The sequence below is a fragment of the Panthera leo genome, chromosome D3, assembly GCF_018350215.1.
Source record: "Panthera leo isolate Ple1 chromosome D3, P.leo_Ple1_pat1.1, whole genome shotgun sequence".
NCBI classification, from domain to species: Eukaryota; Metazoa; Chordata; class Mammalia; order Carnivora; family Felidae; genus Panthera; species Panthera leo.
The window spans coordinates 57,415,553-57,434,524 of record NC_056690.1 but is presented as its reverse complement, the minus strand read 5'-3'; the positions used below and the strand labels follow the sequence as shown (position 1 = coordinate 57,434,524).

At 42.2% G+C, this 18,972-nt stretch overlaps 2 protein-coding genes across 5 annotated transcripts in view; one reads left to right on the top strand and one right to left on the bottom strand.

Moving 5' to 3' along the window:
* The window catches only part of ELP2 (elongator acetyltransferase complex subunit 2), a 43,695-nt gene extending 39,028 nt beyond the window's left edge, over nucleotides 1-4,667 (bottom strand). Inside the window, exons 1-2 of one of the 2 annotated variants that reach the window (XM_042909848.1) lie at nucleotides 4,366-4,667; nucleotides 1,709-1,787 (exon numbers count right to left, since the gene is read on the bottom strand). In XM_042909848.1, coding sequence (XP_042765782.1) covers nucleotides 1,709-1,787; nucleotides 4,366-4,503 — 217 coding nt within the window. In that variant the 5' untranslated portion in view covers nucleotides 4,504-4,667. The remainder of the gene's footprint in view (nucleotides 1-1,708; nucleotides 1,788-4,365) is intronic. The other variant, XM_042909849.1, reaches the window with a different exon arrangement.
* Nucleotides 4,668-4,935: 268 nt separating this feature from the next.
* Nucleotides 4,936-18,972, top strand: part of SLC39A6 (solute carrier family 39 member 6) — a 22,990-nt gene continuing 8,953 nt past the window's right edge. For 2 of the 3 annotated variants that reach the window (XM_042909850.1, XM_042909852.1), the window contains exons 1-7: nucleotides 4,936-5,396; nucleotides 7,505-8,239; nucleotides 9,428-9,538; nucleotides 9,702-9,885; nucleotides 11,203-11,372; nucleotides 13,187-13,405; nucleotides 18,820-18,925. In XM_042909850.1, the coding sequence (XP_042765784.1) occupies nucleotides 7,514-8,239; nucleotides 9,428-9,538; nucleotides 9,702-9,885; nucleotides 11,203-11,372; nucleotides 13,187-13,405; nucleotides 18,820-18,925 (1,516 nt within the window). In that variant the 5' untranslated portion in view covers nucleotides 4,936-5,396; nucleotides 7,505-7,513. The remainder of the gene's footprint in view (nucleotides 5,397-7,504; nucleotides 8,240-9,427; nucleotides 9,539-9,701; nucleotides 9,886-11,202; nucleotides 11,373-13,186; nucleotides 13,406-18,819; nucleotides 18,926-18,972) is intronic. The other variant, XM_042909851.1, reaches the window with a different exon arrangement.

Here is an 18,972-nt window from a genome sequence, read left to right as displayed (position 1 = left end):
TCCCCTTTTTTTGGGACAATGACAGTCCCAGACAGTTGTTTTGCAAATGCCCCTCAATTTGGATATACCTGGTTGTTTCAACATGTAAGATGCACGCTAAATACTTTCAGCAGGAATGACCTATGTGAGACATTTACAGTCAACTGCTATCAAGTATATGACATATTTTTGAAATAAGACAAATATTTCAGAGTAGCTCTTTTAAACACTTCTTGTGGATAACAGAAGAATAAGGAGTAACAACCAAAAAGGGAGAAATAATCAAATATAATTTTCCACTTATGTTTCTTCTGGTCTGTGTGCTAGATATTTAGGGGAAGCAACAGGGGGATTGTCTGAAGAACATTAGATCCATAGTCAGAAGTCCGAGGTTCATGTCCAAACCCTACTGCCAGCCAGCTGTGATCCTGGGGCTTTAATTTCTTCATGGATCACAGACACTAAGCCAATTATTTAACTACATGATTTTGAGAATTACTATAAGGTCCCTAAAAGTAATGTGTTAAAAATCAGACATTTTAAAAATATGAAATGGGGCAGCTGGGTGGCTTAGTCGGTTAAGCATCCAACTCCAGCTCAGATCATGATCTCATGGTTCGTGAGTTTGAGCCTTGTATTGGGCTCTCTGCTGTCAGCACAGAGCCCTCTTCAGATCCTCTGTCCCCCTCTCTCTCTGCCCCTCCGTGTTCTCTCTCTCACAAAACAAACATTAAAAAAATGAAAATAAAAATATGAAAGGTTTTTTTGTTGTTGTTAAGTAGGCTCACACCCAACATGTGTCTTAAACTCATGACCCTGAGATCCAGTCACATGCTCTACAAACCAAGCCAGACGGGTTCTCCTAAAATTATGAAATGATATTATTAACATTTTATATATCACTAATACTTGGGTTAGAAAAAATATCTTAATTATCTACTGGTAGAGCCCTAATCTTAGGAAATCAAACATAATAGTTACAGATTACATTGAAACACAAGCAATTCATTTTATATAACCTCACTTTTAAAGATAAAATATACAAGCCCAAATTAAAATTTTATAATAAATCCCTATACTGAAATTCAAGTAATCTTTGATGTCACTTGGTGGCAATTAATATAATTACAATTGTGCTTTAATATCTGCACCAACAGCCACTCTTTCTACTATTTAATGGTTTTTATTGACCTAACATGACTAATACTGCATTACCAATTGAAGTAAGTGGCTTATTAACCTTTTTATCTTTTTATGTTTATTTTTGAGAGAGGCAGACAGAGCATGAGCAGGGCAGGGACAGAGAGAGAGAGGGAGATACAGAATCAGAAGCAGGCTCCAGGCTCTAAGCTGTCAGCAAAGACGCGGGGCTCAAACCCTCAGACTGCAAGATCATGAGCTGAGCCAAAGTCCGACCCTCAACTGACTGAGCCACCCAAGTGCCCCTAAACTTTTTTTTTTAATGTCACAGATAAAATCATAGCAAAGTCATACTTATTCAGCAAATTCTGTATTTGTGCATGGCTCAGAATGCTCTCAATAAGTGTTTATGGAATAGAAAATAAAATCATTTCAGAGTCCATAAGAATACCACAGTAGGTATATATGACATTTCAGCAAATTCCAAAGGATTTTGGAAGCACCATCGAAAAGCAATTCTTTTTAGAAAAATGACTAACCATACTTATCAGAAAACAACTGAAAGTACCTTTAAGAGATGAATACTTACAACCATCTTGTTTACAAATCCACTGTACGCAATTGACCCGAGCAGTGTGACCATTCAGGTTGGTGATGACAACCCTTTCCTTTACAAAAGAAAACACCAGTTAGTAAATTACAAATTATCCTACAGAGGAATTAATAAATTAATAAAAGTCAGATGTCAATGGTTTTGATGCTAATAAAAAGTTCAGGATTATTTCAAACAGAATCACTTCCCTTAATTCATAAACTCTAAACCATAAACTATCCGTTCACTCTAATGTGTGCCTGCCTTTGTCACCACTCCGTATTCTGGATGTTCCTTGTTCTCAGCACACTGAGCTCTCAGGTCTTTATCTGCTAGCTCCTCCTGACCACCTTGGTCCTTCTCTACTGGGGAGCCTGTCTGGATACCCCAGGCTAACTCTTTCTTGTGCTCCCACAGGTCTCAGGGCCTACTGCTACCATGCTTGTACCAATCTCGGGGTTTTACTGACCAAAAAAACCCCCTCGATAGAGAAATTCATGATTATTGGAGTCAAATTCATGGCTCTCTTTACATGCCATGGCTGATCAGATGTTGGGTCATCAGCCTTAAAGAAACAAAGTCACCAGGCCACAACTAAGGTCCTCAGACATGGGATCCCTTCAAGGGGTACAGTCAAGTTCCCAGCAGCCGCTCAGACTGTGCTTTCAGTAACATCCCTCCACACTTGGCCTTTATTTTACTTCACACACTGAAGATATTAACTCTGTGACTACAGTGCCTTCCTCTTTAGGGCCACTTTCCCTATTTACTATGAACAGCACAAGCTTCCTATCTGCTTAAATGCCAACTGAAATTCAGATGTGAATGTGCAAAAACTGGTATATTTCACACATAGGTTATTTGAGGCTGTGAAACAATTTATAGTATCTCACTGTCTCTCTCACTAGATTAAGAATTCCTTGATGGGCAGGAATTATTATTACCCATTATCTTTGTGTCATCACCACCTAGTCCAGGACTAGCACAGAGGGTCCTCAAAAATCTGCTGAGTATCACACCAAAACTTTACTTTAGCATTTGACATGCTCTTATTCCTATATTTAATTTAGAGCCCAAACAACAGATATTTAACAAAGTACTTTTTAGGCCCAACATACTTCTTTCTTGGTAAGTTAAAATCCCCTAACATGGCCACGAGGCTATCATTAAAAGTAAAAATGTGAAGGAAGACACGGGCACAAATACATTAACTGGCTGCAGAAAAATTGCCCTCTACAGCTGAGTCAGTCCTTGGTTGACTGTTTCAGTAAAGTTTTCCTTGGTTTTCCATGTTTTCTCCTGCCAGTTATGAACGCATGGCAGGGCATGGCGGAGCGCCTGGGTGGTTCAGCCGTTTAAACTCTTGGTTTCAGCTGAGGTCATGATCTCATGGTGAGTTTGAGCCCTAAGTTGGGGCTCTGCACTGACAACTCTGAACCTGCTTAGGATTCTCTCTCTTGCTCTCTGCCCCTCCCCTACCACCTACGCAGACGTGCATGCTCTCTCAAAAATAAACATTAAAAAAAAAAAAAGAATGCATGGCAACAATAGGAAACAAAGAGGCAGGAAGCCAGCTCAAGATACAGAAAATACAACTATTTCATATATAAATCTGAATGTGAAAAGATTATGAGAATGAGATGTTTAATCACATAAAGCAGTACAATAAGAAATACATAGAGCTATCTCCTGCATTTCATTTTCATTTCTAGCACTCTACTTTTTACACTGAGGCTCCTTTTGAGAAGTGATACTAATTGTATCCTCCAAAATCAGACAGTGGGAATGGAGTCATAATAACTCTGGTAAGACCGCAAAAACTAGTCACTTGGAAAGTTTGGTTATGGGCGCCTGCGTAGCTTAGTCGATTGAGCTCTGGACTCCCGAGATTGAGCGCTGGACTCTTGATTTCCGGTCAGCTCAAGATCTCACAGTTGGTGAGACAGAGCTTGTTGTTGGGCTCCGCGGGCTGACAGCACCGAACCTCCTAGGGATTCTCTCTCTCCTTCTCCCTCTGACACTCCCCCTGCATGCGTTCTCTCTCTCAAAATAAACAAACGTTTTAAAGGGGGAGAAAAAAAAGCCTGGTTAAAGCACCAAGAAAACAATTAACTGACTTGGTAAAGTTCCAAGAATATGTACTTCCTGCCCTAGAACCACTGCTTAGGATTCCTAATCCCTTTGACATTTACCCCACCGGCGCCTTCTTTAAAATATCTACTCTCTAAGTCAAAATACAAGTAATATTTCTTTGAAACCCAATACAAGCTTGTTAAGTAAATCTGAAGGAAATACAGAAGTGAGGTACCACCTGTGATAATGGCTTTCATCCATACCTAAATTGCGAATCTTTTAAAACCCGAACTCATTAACAATACGGCCGTTCCCACGGAAGGTTTCAGAAACGGCTGTCATTCATGTGGGGAGTTACATGGGACAGGTGGGGGGCTACGTGAGACTAACAGGCTACTGGCAGTACACGGTGACCCCAGGCTGCCGCGGCGTGCGAGACGAGTCCCGCACGCCCCAAGGCGACCCCTCGCCCACACACCTTATCTGCCGCTCTGCAGGAGCGTCTACAGTCTGGCCGCAGCGCACCCAGAGGATTCCGACCCCGAAGAACGTGGAAACAGGCGTCCAGCCACTTCTCTTACCTGAGGGTCATAGAGCACCACGGAACAGGATGTGCCGAAGGCCAAAAGTCCTCCGGGCCCGGAGTTCCAGCTCAGGGCTCCCCGCACCCGGTTTGGGCAGCAAAACACGTGAGTTACCTCCAGCACGGGCGCTACCATGTTGCTGGCTGGGCCGCGGCGAAGGCCTGGACGCGCACTTCCGCCCTCGGAGCGGAACTACCCGCGTGGTGGCCTTTCCTGCTGGCGTTATCCACACCGCTTTTCAGAGGCGTCCGAGGGCGGGGCGGAGGCGGCCACGCCCACGCCGGGCCCGCCCACTCTCCTGGCGCGAGCGGTCTTTAGTGTCTGGGCACAGCTAGCTACCTGCACTCTGTGCTGGACCGTGGCCCGGCGCCCGAGCACGGGCTGCGTCGCAGGAACGAAGACCCGCGTGGAGTAGCTCAGGGTCCTCCACAAAGACCCGGGGCTCGTGTGCCGCGAGAGCGTCAGGAACGTCCCGCTGCCCCTCACGGCCAGGCTCCCAGCAGCGGACGGAAGCTGGCCGGGGGAACTCAAAAGCGAATCTCGGGCCTCAGAGCGGCGCAGGGCCGGGGAGAGGCTGGACGAAAGGGCTCCTAACTGGTGCCGGCTCTCACAGCCTGCTCGGACCGCGCCTTCGTCTCACCCGCCCCTGCGAGCCCCGCGGCGCGGGCGAACAGGCGGACTCGTGGATCCGCCTGACGGGGACGGGGTTCCGGGCCGCACTGCGCATGCCCTGCAGTCATGGCTGGCGGAGGCGGTGGTTCGCGGCGGCGCGCTGCGCGCGGCGGTAATTAGTAATTGTCCTCCTGCTCCTGGGAGGCGAGGCGCGTGGGGCGCGGCTTCCCGGTGGCTGCGCGGCGGTACCCCAGCCCGGCCCGAGGGGCAGCCGGGCAGATGAGACCGCCGCTTCTCCGTGCCCTGTAGAGGCTTCTGAGACAGAAGCACGGACCGGTTCCGAGCCCTCCGGACCGCCCGCGGGAAACTGAACCGGCGCGCGGGGCCGGGCCGTGGGACGGCGAGGCCGCGGAGAGGTGAGTCCCGCAGGTCCGGGAGGGGACAGCGGAGAGGGGGAACCTCGCGGTCCGTGGAGGCCGGACTTCCCAGTTTCGGGTGCATAGATGGGTTTCGGAGTCCAGCGGAGGACTTTCGGAGGAAACGGTCTGTCCTGTTCATCTCATTTTCGAGGAAGGTACTGTCGTGTTTAAAAATACGAAAGCCTTTGGAAGCAGTTTTGTGCCCTTTTTTCCCGTTTTCTCCACTCTCCCCTTTTTCCAGGCCCTTGTCTTTAGGTTTTCTTTTTTCTTCAACACACGCTGACTTGTAGGGAAGAACCGGCGGCCGGTCCTTGACCGCCCTAAGTAAGCATCCTCCCGGGAGAAAGGCATGGAGCTGCCCTCTGAGCCACCCGTTTGTGTTTGTCCCCGCCCACTCTGGTCCTTGACTTTCTCTTCTGCGAATGATTTCTTAATCTTTATCCTTTGCATATTAACTGAATTCCCAAAACTTCAGGCCCGGAAAATTGTTCTTTGAGGAGTCTAGCCCTGTAAGGTGCTAGCCCTCCTAGCACCAGCTTTTCCTGGTGCAGGAGACGGCTGAAAGTGGAGAACTAAGTTACCCCGTCCTTGCTCTCTAGCTCTAGAACCGACCTCCACCTCTTTGGCTGAAGGCAGGTGAATTTGGTCACAGTCACCATCCATCATTGGTGCTGGACATCTGCTGGGTCCTGAGATATCAGTTCTTCTGCTTATCTGGACTATACCTTCCCTTGTTTAACTGAGTTCTGCTTTTCAAGCCTCGATTTTTTTTTTAATAAAATGGGATTTCTTTTTAAGATTTTTTTTTTTAAGATTTAAATCTCTACACCCAACGTGGGGCTCAAACCTACAACCCTGAAATCAAGAGCCACTGAGCCACCCAGGCGCCCCAAGGCTCAACTTGGTTCTTTTCCTGGAGGTTAGGCCTTTAGTTCCAAATACTATTGTGTGAATGAGTGATGATAGTCCATGATAAAATTTTTACTGTTTTATAGGAACATAACGATTTTTTTAATGAAGTTTAATTAGAGGTGACACACCTGTTGGGATGAGCACTGGGTGTTGTATGGAAACCAATTTGACAATAAATTTCATATTAAAAAAAAATTAGAGGTGACATTTTGCAGTCATTCAAGAGAATGAGATCAGTCTATATGTACCAACACTGAAAGGTGTCATTTGTTGAGTGGGGAAAAAGGATCTGATTTGTGTCATTAAAGGACACATCTACTTGACTATGGATAGAAAATATCCTAAGAGATGGGGCGCCTGGGTGGCGCAGTCGGTTAAGCGTCCGACTTCAGCCAGGTCACTATCTCGCGGTCCGTGAGTTCGAGCCCCGCGTCGGGCTCTGGGCTGATGGCTCGGAGCCTGGAGCCTGTTTCCGATTCTGTGTCTCCCTCTCTCTCTGCCCCTCCCTCGTTCATGCTCTGTCTCTCTCTGTCCCAAAAATAAATAAAAAACGTTGAAAAAAAAATTTAAAAAAAAATAAAAAAGAAAATATCCTAAGAGATATACAAGAAACTGGCAAAATGGGTTGCCTCTTAGGAGTGGGATTGGGAGAGAGAAGATTTAAATTGATTTGTATACAGTTAAGAAAAGTTATAAATGTGAATTCTGAGATTACCGTTTCTACTTTTTTTTTCCGATGTTAAAAGATTGTTTTATGAAAAAGAAAAAAAAAGATTGTTTTATGAAATAATAATGATGGTGGAGATAATTGGGTTTTGTTTCATTTTGAATCATTGTTCTTACCATAACAAATTACCAGTATGGCTGCAACCACATGAATCTCTCCAGTTTCTGCATTACTTGTTGCTTTCTCAGTGCTAATTATGGTCCCTTAGCACTCAATTGTTCTCCAGTTGTTTCATGTATATTCAAGGGTAGGGCCTAGAATTCTTTGTATTTTTGTATATTTCCTATATATATATATATATATATATATATAGTTCTTTATATTTTCACTGTATGTAGCACTACACTAACCATACTAAATGATACTCTGTAAACCTTGATTGTTCAGTATCAATTTTCAGCATGAAATTTCTTAATTCAAATTGTTTTAAAAGTGAAAGCAAGAATTTTTTTTCTGTTTTCTCTAGGAAAGTGCAATGGCGAGGAATTTATCTGTAATCTTGATTCTGACCCTCACCCTGTCAGTCACAAATCCCCTCCACGAACTAGAACCAGCAACTGCTTTCCCTCAGACCACTGAGAAAATTATTACAAATTGGGAATCTGGCATTAACGTTGACTTGGCAGTCACCACACGGCGACATCATCTACAGCAGCTTTTCCATCGCTATGGAGAAAATAATTCCTTGTCAGTTGAAGGATTCAAGAAATTGCTTCAGAATATAGGCATAGATAAGATTAAAAAAATCCATATACACCATGACCACGACCATCACTCTGACCATGATCACCATTCTCACCGTAATCATGCTCCTTCCAATAAAAATAATCGGAAAGCTCTTTGCCCAGACCATGAGCCTGATAATTCGGGTAAAGATCCCAGAAACAGCCAGGGAAAAGGATCTCACCGATCAGAACATGCTAACGGTAGAAGGAATGTTTTAATCAAGGATGGTGTTACGGCTAGTGAAGTGACCTCCACTATGTATAACACTGTCTCTGAAGGAACTCACTTTCTAGAGACAATAGACACTCCAAAACCTGGAAAACTTTTCCCCAAAGATGTGAGCAGTTCTACTCCACCCAGTATCACAGAAAAAGGCCGGATGAGCCAGCTGGCCAGTAGGAAAACAAATGAATCTGTGAGTGAGCCCAGAAAAGGCTTTATGTATTCCAGAAACACAAATGAAAATACTCAGGAGGTAAGATGACTGCTTTTCATTATGCCTGCTTGTTTGTCCCATCATTGCCGTTCTATCTTTAGTTGTAAGGAGTATAAAGTAAAAATAAAATGATGAATTACTGAAAAGGGAATGTCTGCTTTCTCATCCAGGCATTTGGTCCAAAAGTCCTGATCTCTACTGTGTTATAAACATTCCTGATACAAAACTTGGGGGATAGTTTTTTGGTAACGATGGTGCTGGCAGCTAAAACTATTTTCTAATAGAATTGAAAATGAATGTGGAAGGCAGTTATCAGTTATTTTTGGAATAAATACCTTTAAAAGGTGGATTTTGTTCATGAAAAGTAGAAAATGGGAGTTCACAAAAGCAGCAGTTAGAATCCATGTTTTAGGGAAAGGTGTGGCTGAAGACACAAAAGAAGGCAAGAAGAATAGTGTTACCTTTTTGGAAGAGGTATCTCTGTGGCTTGTGGATTCCTAGCTACCAAGAACCATGTGGTGGACAAATTAAAAGTCTGGGCAGTGAGGTTCTGAATTCATGTATTTTTCTTAGACTAGACTTCCAGACTGTGCACAGTTTTCCTTGGCTGAGAGAGGTCAAGAACAAGGAATTAGTTGGTACACATTAATGAGCAAAACTTAAAGAGTACTTCATTCAAATCACCATATGACTGTACCAATTCCAGAATAATCTTAATGGTCATTCCCATAGCAACACCGGTAATAAAGTTTGTTCTGAGTAGTATTTGCCAAGAACTGTGGGAAGTTAAAGTAACTTTACAGAAGATGAGAAACAGGTGCCACTGCCAATTTTGTGTATGTGTGAGAAGGGGCGTTCAGATTACCTAGAGGGGATTCTCTTCAAACTGAGCTTGTCGTCTAATTACGTTGTTGAAACAGCTGCCTGCTGGTACAGGTTTGTTTTATTAACCAGCCTTGCCCTCCACAAGAGTAATTGGCATAATTTAATCTCTCGTTCTTGTAGAGCTTTTGCCAGGGAGATAGAACTGAGCTAAGTTTTGCAAGTACAGTCATTGCTGGAAGAGTGACATGTTTTGGACTTGTTTAGGCCAGGTAGGGTAGCGTTAGTACTAAATCAACATATTTCTCAATCTCTAATGAGCTCCCATCTCAGTATTAAAGCTCATTTCCTTAATAGGTTTATACAATGAGTTAACAGGCTTGTGAATGTCCATTTATCCTGAAGGTTATTCCGCTCAGGACTTTCTCTCTAGATGATTTAAACTGCTTCTCCCAAGAAGTAGGCAGAAGAAGTGGGACACCACCATTGTCACACAGTATCACCAAGAAGCTTGAGGCAAGTTCCAAAGTACTCAAAACAACAGTTGATGCTAATGGGTTGACTTGAAAAAATAAGGAAGTAGCTTCAGTGTGGAAAGGGTGTTGTATCATCAGACAATTTTTTTGGATTGTCTAATGGGAATGCTTTCTGGTGATTTTCACTGCTTTGTTTCCCACAGTGTTTCAATGCGTCCAAGTTACTCATGTCTCATGGCATGGGCATCCAGGTTCTGCTGAATGCAACAGAGTTCAACTATCTCTGCCCAGCTATCATCAATCAAATTGACGCTAGATCGTGTCTAATTCATACAACGAGTGAAAAGAAAGCTGAAATCCCTCCAAAGACCTATTCTTTACAAATAGGTAGGGTAGCCTTTCTTATGTAAAGATAATTTCAAGTAGGTATATTTATGTTGTCCTTTTCCCTATATTGACATGAATCCATTCATTTTTCAGCCTAATCTTAATTGTTCTCTGCCCTGAGTGTGAACAAAGCAAGTTGGTTAGCCTTGCCTTAAAAACAAAAATATACTGTAAGTGAGGACATCCCACAGGGCCATCCAAAATTTGGGCTTTTTCTATGTTGTCACACTGTTTCAGAAGGTCAGAGTTAATATCTGCTGTTTAGGAGCCTAATGGTATGTTCTTATTAATAAATTAATAAACTAGGATAAGTTCTGCTCTACTGTAGACCTGTGTTGCTCAAAAAGTATGGTGAATAGTTGCTTTGTTCACTGAAGAAATTATTGAATTCCTGGTTTCCTTCTCTTTCATCCTTTCTTTTCTTTTTTTTTTTTTTTTTTTTTTTTTTAACTCTTCTCCCTTTCATAATTTAGCTGTATGGGAGTCGAAAAGCTCAGTTCCCAAATGATGTAGAAATCATCGTTGGTAGCAGTATTCTGCCCTCTTTTCACCCCCATCTGAAAGAACTTTCCACTAGACTTACATTCTTTACCAGGAGGGTTCAGTCAGATTGTTGATTTGAGCCAGCAGCAGGTTTCTTGGTTATTGCTCTATTACCACAGCCCTCTTCCACTGAGTTTGTATTTCTTTAGCTTAAGAAATACAACTTGGGGCGGGGTGGGGCGTGGGGGGCTGTGAGGTGGCACCCGGGTGGCTCAGTTGAGTGTCTGCCTTCAGCTTGGATCATGATCTCACAGTTCATGAGTTCAAGCCCCACATCAGGCTCTCTGCTGTCAGTACAGAGCCTGCTTCAGATCCTCTGTCCTCCTCTCTCTCTGCCCCTGCCTCCCTCTTTCTCTCTCTTCAAAAATAAATGGATAAACTTCAAAAAAAAAAAAAAAAAAAAGAAGATTAAGAAATGCAACTTGGGGGTGCCTGGTGGCTTAGTTGGTTAAGCATCCAAATCAAATCAATTTCAGCTTATGTCATGATCTCAAGGTTTGTGATATCGAGCCCCACGTCTCATTGGACTCTTCACTGACAGCATGGAGCCTGCTTGGAAATTCATTCATTGTCTCTCTCTCTCTCTCTCTCTCTCTCTCTCTCCCTCCCCCTACCCCCCCCACCATCTCCACCCTGCCCCCCCCATCTCACCCTCTCCCCCACCCCTGCTTGTGTGCATGCGTGCTCTCTCTCTCTCAAAATAAATAACTTTTAAAAAACTCTTAAAGCTTAACAATTAATGTAATTTTCCTTTTGCTGTGTTTTATTTGACAGCCTGGGTTGGTGGCTTTATAGCCATTTCCATCATCAGTTTCCTGTCCTTGCTGGGCGTTATCTTAGTGCCTCTCATGAATCGGGTGTTTTTCAAGTTTCTCCTAAGTTTCCTTGTGGCACTGGCTGTCGGGACATTGAGTGGTGATGCTTTTTTACACCTCCTCCCACATGTGAGTACAGTCACTTGTCTTATTAGTATATTTTATTCAACATTGAAAAAATTCAAGAACTTTTGGTTTGTACTAGAATTCTTTGTGTTGGTATATATAAAAGGTTAGAGATTTGGTTTAGAAGAGTTGATTTTAAAATACATTTGCTGGAGGGGCGCCTGGGTGGCTCAGTCGGTAGAGCATCTGATTTGGGCTCAGGTCATCATCTTGCAGTTCACGAGTTCAATCCCCACATCGGGCTCTGTGCTGACAGCTCAGAGCCTGGAGCCTGCTTTCGATTCTGTGTCTCCCTCTCTCTCTGCCCCTCCCCTGCTCATGCTCTGTCCCTCTCTGTCTTTTAGAGTAAAATAAAACATTGAATAAATAAATAAAATATATTTGTGGCAGTGCCTGGCTGGCTCAGTCAGAAGAACATGCAACTCTTGATATCAGGGTTGTGAGTTCAAGACCCATTTTGGTTGTAGAAATTACTTAAATAAAACTTAAAAAAAATGTTTTTTAGGGGTGCCTGGGTGATTCAGTCAGTTAAGCATCCGACTTTGGCTCAGGTCATGATCTCATGGTTTGTGAGTTTGAGCCCCATGTCAGCTCTGTGCCGACAGCTCAGAGTCTGAAGCCTGCTTCAGATTCTGTGTCTCCTTCTCTGCCCCTCCACAACTCACACTCTATCTCTTTCAAAAATGAATAAACATTTTAAAAAATGTTAAAAAAATTTTTTTAATAAAATTTAAAAAAAAACTGGTAACTGAAAGCTGCATTTTTGTTCTAGATCTGCATATATGTTCATGGTTTGTTTTTTGCTTTTTTTCTTTAAGGGACTTTATTAAATAAAGAATTTAACTTTTTGGACCCAGTTAATAGAAGGAAACAGATTCTGCTCAGATATTATTACTGTGATAGATTGCAACGTGAATTATCTGCTTACATTAGTGTATTTGCCACAGAAATATAAACTGATTCTCTGTGTACTCAAGAAACGAATTTTCCTTGAGAGTTGAATTTATGAGATTCACACTCATTGACACAAGTAAATTCTTAAATTATGTAAAGTTTATTTGATAGCTCCATTAAATACTTAAAATAATCGGATCTCATCCTTTAAATTTTCCTCAGAGGTTCATAGGTAAGCAGGGAAAAAAATCATTCCTAGAGTACTACATATATTTTGCTGTGATAAGTTCCCCGGGCCCCAGAAGGCACTTGTTCAGGAATACCTGCTACACCAAGCAGCTGATGCGTAGGGTGCCCCGTGCCCCGCCCCCCATCTTGTCTCGGCTGGTGTGCTCCACACTCAGTTGCCTGACGCGCATTGGTGGTAGTTCCTACCGCACCCAGCTGCGGACTGCTGGGGCCACACACCTGGATCTCAGGTACCTGCCAGGGCCCGTGATACACACGGGGCTTCTTGTAACCACAGTGACAGGACTAGTGTGGGCTTTTTCAGTTTGGAGTGTAGACAGTAAACACTGTATGTCTGTTAAATCTGGCAGTTCCCTGCTATTTGTGGCCCTGGTCACTTGTCAAACATTGAAAATACCCGTTACCTATGTGAGAGTTATTAAGGAAGGTATCTGTCTTCACACTAAACAAATGCAGTCTGTTAAGTGCCTTAGCACATGGTACATTAAGATCTAAATTGCTAGCTGACTGCGGGTCATTTTATTTTCATGTACTGAACTTCCCTCTGAGCTCTGAAGTATCCCATTACTTGACTAATTCTGAATGTTTTCGTATTTGACCTTATCATCTTGGCCAGTTTTTCTGACACGTGTGAAACTAATGAATTTATAAAACACACATTGTTTTCCCTTTAGTCTCACGCAAGTCACCAGCACAGTCACAGCCATGAAGAACCAGCAATGGAAGCAAAGAGAGGGCCACTTTTCAGTCATCTGTCTTCTGAAAACATAGAAGAAAGTACCTATTTTGATTCCACGTGGAAGGGTCTGACAGCTCTGGGTGGCTTGTATTTCATGTTTCTCGTTGAACATGTGCTCACATTGATCAAGCAATTTAAAGATAAGAAGAAAAAGGTAAGAAAAAGTACTGTGTACTTACTATACATCAGACATTTATTTGAGTAGTACTCTAACTAGACTGTTAGCTGAGCTTGTCCAGGGGGTGTGATCTTCATTTGAGAGGAGTTCAGTACCCTGAGATAATTTTTGTTCCCAGAGGCATTCATATTATTGATAGCCCGGGAGTTCTCTATTTTCAGTGTTCCTTTCAAACTCAGGCGAGGGTAAGAACTGCAAAGGATGAACATCTGTGTAAATGACCAAACAAGACACAAGCAGAGCCTTAAAGCCTTAAAGGTCAGAAGCATCACGATTATGGCCTTTATAGTGGCAATGCTTTCACGGGGATATATACCCAAGTTCATTGATTTATATACTTTAAATATGCACAGTTTTCAGTGTCAATCATACCTGTCAGTAAAGGTTTGCTTGTGTTTTTTTAAAGAAGCATTATGGATACACTGTTGGTATTTATTGGTAGTTGGCGTTAACTGCTTGATTAACTTTATTCACCCAGTAGCTGAATATTCTGTTGCATTTAAGAGGGTTTGTGGGGGCACCTGGGTGGCTCAGTTGGTTGGGCGTCCGACTTCGGCTCAGGTCACGATCTCGTGGTCCATGAGTTCGAGTCCCGCGTCGGGCTCTGTGCTGACAGCTCGGAGCCTGGACCCTGCTTTGGATTCTGTGTCTCCCTCTCTCTCTGCTCCTCTTCCGTTCATGCTCTCTCTCTGTCTCAAAAATAAATAAACATTTAAAAAAAAAAAAAAAAGAGGGTTTGTGACTTTCAAAGTCTTGTCCTTTGCAAATTGACACCAGAAAGTAGTATGAAGGCAAACAGTAAGCTCCTTATCTCTGGTAAAAACACCCAATATGTCGCCTGTGGTTATCTGCCACCTCTCGTCTGATGTGACCAGGCAAGTCAGTCAAAAGACTGTCTTTATGGAAACTTGTAAAAATGGCACATACACATCTTAGATGTCTTAATTAATATAAAACATTCATACATTCATATTCTGGTCATTTGACGTTGACCAAGATTTTGAGTTGGAGTTCCATATGATCATTGTTTTCCTATAGCCATGTGACTTCATCCACAGTCTCCAATTTCAGTTTCTCTCAAGTTGAGCAAGAGGTTATACGTTAGCAAAGCTATTCGAAGGTAGAGTTTAGGTTTTGTAAATTTTTAAAGTTTTATGCAGTGGTTACTTTACATAACTTGGTAGTCTTTTTTTTTTTTTTTTTTTTTTTTTAGCACCTTGCCTTTGAATCTTTCAAAAGCACTCAACTTAAGTTTTCACAGATATACCTATTCTCACCATCATTTCACAATTTGAGCTGTACGTAATTTAATTGTGCAATTACAATAACAAGTATAACTGGCATGCAGAGGTTTGAAAACGAACATAGTTGTTCTTGCTGAACACAGAGCTCCCTGTGGGAAACAAGTGCGTGTATGACCAGGAGAGTGCCTCGTTCATCCTGTGACTATTTGCCCCGATAGATTTGACATCCACTAAAATCTCAAGCTACAAATTTTGAGCCTTCTCCTTGCTGGACCTAAATTTAGTGGAAAGAAAGGAAATAAGAATAGCTTGTTCATTCTTCATCCAGGAGTCCTCTTCCACGTTCCCATCGTCCCACGCACTTCCCTGGGACTAATTTGAGGATATATCCTACTTGTTTACATTCTCTGGAATTCTTTCCTTAGAAAAACAAATGATCCTTTTTAGTTTTCTTTTGGAAGAGGTGGGGTTTAGAGGTCTGTTTGTATTGTTGTCTCCCTGGTTCAAATGCCATCATTTCTTTAACATTCTAATTTCAGTTTAGCTTTCAAATTTACCTAAAGATAGCTTTTCTTTAATCTGGTACTCTTTAATATGAGACTCTTAAGAAGTAGGTTCTCTCTTATTTAATAGAGAACAATTATTTTTAAACTCCAGGTTATAATTCAATGAGTTGTGAAATCAGTCTTCTGTCATCACCAATGTTTTTAAATTATTTTTATGTTTATTCATCTTAGAAAAAGCACAAGTGGGGGAGGATCAGAGAGAAGGAGAGAGAATCCCAAGCAGGCTTGGCACCATCAGAGCAGAGCCCGATGTGGGGTTCAAACCCACAAACCGTGAGATCATGACCTGAGCCAAGATCAGGAGTTGGACACTTAACTGACTGAGCCACCCAGGCGCCCCATGACCAATGTTTTTAAATGCAGCAGTGATATTACAATGTATTATGTCTTTTACTATGTACACATTACTTTGGCTTGTAGTCAAAGAAGCTTGATGATATCTTTTCTAAAATAGTTTCTACTGGAATATAAACTGTTAAGACCCAGGACCTCTGCCACATACCCAATGCCTAGAATGCCATCTGGCACATAATAGATACTTAACAAATATTTGTTGAATGTATAAGAAACATTAAATAAAAACTCTCCATTATATGGTGAGTGTTGAGAGCTTCTTCAGCCCCATAACAGGACATTTTACCTAGCATTTTCCTTAAGACATCCATTCTGTACTCTGGACGATTCCATATATCATATTATGTATGTCAATCTGAAATCTCTATATGCAGACTAGGTTACATCTCATACTTTATAGATAGTTGGGCCTTTATAATAAGTTCAACCTCAAAACCTTTTTTCTTCCAGTGAAGGTTATTGCTCACTCTAGGAACCTGAAAGTCATCTCTAACATCTCCCTTATCCTCATATCCAAGCTAGTTTTATTAAATACATCCACAGTCTTTCAGTTTCTCTCCCTCTTCTTTGCTATCATGCTGGTCTAAACCATGCTTATCTCCTACCTAGGTGTTAGCAGTCACTTCCTAACTGGACTGTCTACATTATTTTATTGTTTTCTTCTCCCAGTCCAGAACAGAGCAGGCAAAGTGATTTGTTTAAATGGAAAATCTGGTGAAGTTGTAACCACCACTGAAAATCCTTCCAGTGACTTGTTGATACTTTCAGGACAGAGTCCACACTTTTAACTTGATTTGCATTGTTTAGGTCTCTTTCTGCCACCCAGCCTCCTCTCTAGCCCCGTCTCTGACCTACTAAGCCCCAACCACCTTATGTTGCTTTCATTTGTGGGGTGGGGTGGGGCTGGCCCCTTCCTCTTGTAGAGCCCTCCCACCTGCTTTTTTCCCTGCCTGGAATACATCCACCTCTGCACCTCCGCAGCCACCTCACCCCCCACAAACTCCTGCTTTCTTTAGGTCTTGGTATAAGTATCACTTTCTCAAGGAAGCCTGTCCTGGAACTTAGTTGCGTCTTGTTATACACTCTCATAGCACTATGTGTTTTTCCTTTATAAAACATATCAAAAATAGCAATTGAAGAATTGTTTAATCATTGTATCTGTGCAGTCTCCCTTCCTGTGGGTGATAAGCTCCATGAAAACGGAGACCAGGCATATCTTGTTTTATGCTTTATTGCCAGCACTTAGCATAGGGAACGTTATGGGTCCCCAATACTTATAGAATGAAAGAATTGGTTAAACTGTAGGTTCTAGGGTGAGTCATTGCCCAATAAGAAAGCATTAACTGAAGTGATATAAAATATCCTGAATTCATTTCTTGTCACAAATATTGAAGCACTTTCTCTGTTTAAGGCATTAAGCCAGGGGTAGGTATAAAGATATGTCTGTGGAGACTCCTGGGTAGCTCAGTCTAAGCATCTGACTCTTGATTTCAGCTCAGATCATGATTTCAGCATTCTTAAGATCAAGCCCCGTGTCCAGCTCTGTGCTGACAGGGCAGAACCTGCTTGGATTGTCTCTCTCTCTCTCTCTCTCTCTCTCTCTCTCTCTCTCTGTGTCAAAATAAATAATCATTAAAAAAAAAAAAAGATGTGGGGGCCTGGGTGGTTCAGTCGGTTAAGCATCCAACTTCAGCTTATGATGCTGACAGCTCTGAGCCTGGAGTCTCGGATTCTGTGTCTCCCCCTGTTGCCAACCCCCATCTCAAAATTAAATAAGATGTTAAAAAAAAAAAAAAATGGGAGCACCTGGTGGCTCAGTTGGTTGAGCGTCCGACTTTGGCTCAGGTCATGATCTCACGGTTCGTGGGTTCGGGCCCCGTGTCGGGCTCTGTGCTGACAGCTCAGGGCCTGGAGCCTGCTTCAGATTCTGTGTCTCCCTCTCTCTCTGCTCCTCCCCTGCTCACACTCTGTCTCTCTCTCTCAAAAATAAATAAAGATTTAAAAAAAAAATTTTTTAAAAGATGTTGTCTATGTGCTGGCCTTTAAAAATATACAGATATTTTATATGCTGTCACCAGAATGAAATCTCAGATCCAGTAGTAATTAAGTCATATTCAAAAGTACTGCAAATAAGAAATCTATTATTTGTGTGACAGTTTTGAATACTGAATATTGACAGATGTTGAATGTCATTTTGAATATTACCTTCTACATGAGTAAATCATACATAGGCACCAATGTTCAAATGGTGACCATTATGCTTGGGCTCAGAGGTAAGGATAATATCTCAAGCATGGTATTGAGGTGGTTAAAAAACCTAATGATAAGTTTAAGGCTAACCAGTAGAGATTTGTTGAAAAAAAAGCTGGGGGCGCCTGGGTGGCTCAGTTGGTTGAGTGTCAGACTTCGGCTCAGGTCATGATCTCACAGTTTGTTAGTTCAAACCCCGCGTCGGGCTCTGTGCTGACAGCTCAGAGCCTGGAGCCTGCTACTTGTTCTGTGTCTCCCTCTCTCTCTGCTCCTCCCCTGCTCACATGTTGCTTCTCTCTCTCAAAAATAAATATTAAAAAAAAAATTTTTAAATAAAAAAAGAAAGCTTGTTAATGGTGTTTTATTACAAGAAAAGTATTTTAGTTTTAATAGGAAATACTTAATCAGTGTTACAGTATAGTTTCAGGTTATAAAAAGTATAGGAAATATGTGGTTTCAGTGTCCAAAAGAGGAATGGAGAGAGAACCAAGTAGTTGGTTAGCAGCTCACTAAATGCTGGAGAAAATGTCTCTAGTTGATTCCAAATTGATAACCTGGGGCAGAGTTCAATTTTAATGTGTGTATGAATCATCTGGGCATCTAGTTAAAATCCCTATGCTGATTCATTAGGTCTGGGGTGTGGCCCAAGATTGTTCATTTCTAACAGGCTCCCAGAGCACACTTAAAAGTAGATGACATGGGGGACATTGAGAAAGATGAGTATGTGATTTTGCAACATTTCCTATTATTGGAACTTTGACACTTCACCTTTCTGAGCAGTTATTATGTCTAGAACACACTACTAGGTGCTGTATAAGTTAACTATAGGCCCTGCCTGCCTTTGGATGACTTTTATTCCAGTAAAGTTCGTTTACTGTGTTGTCTTTTTCTGAATCTTTTGGTTAACTGTTTGTTTACAGTTGTACACCTAAGCAAGTCAACTGTTTTAAAGTATGGCTTTCCCTTGCCATTTTAGAATCAGAAAAAACCTGAAAATGATGATGATCTGGAGATTAAGAAGCAGCTGTCCAAGTATGAATCTCAACTTTCAACAAATGAGGAGAAAGTAGATGCAGACGATCGTAAGTCTTAACACATCTGAGGGCTGGAGGTAGTCGATTGCTCCGTG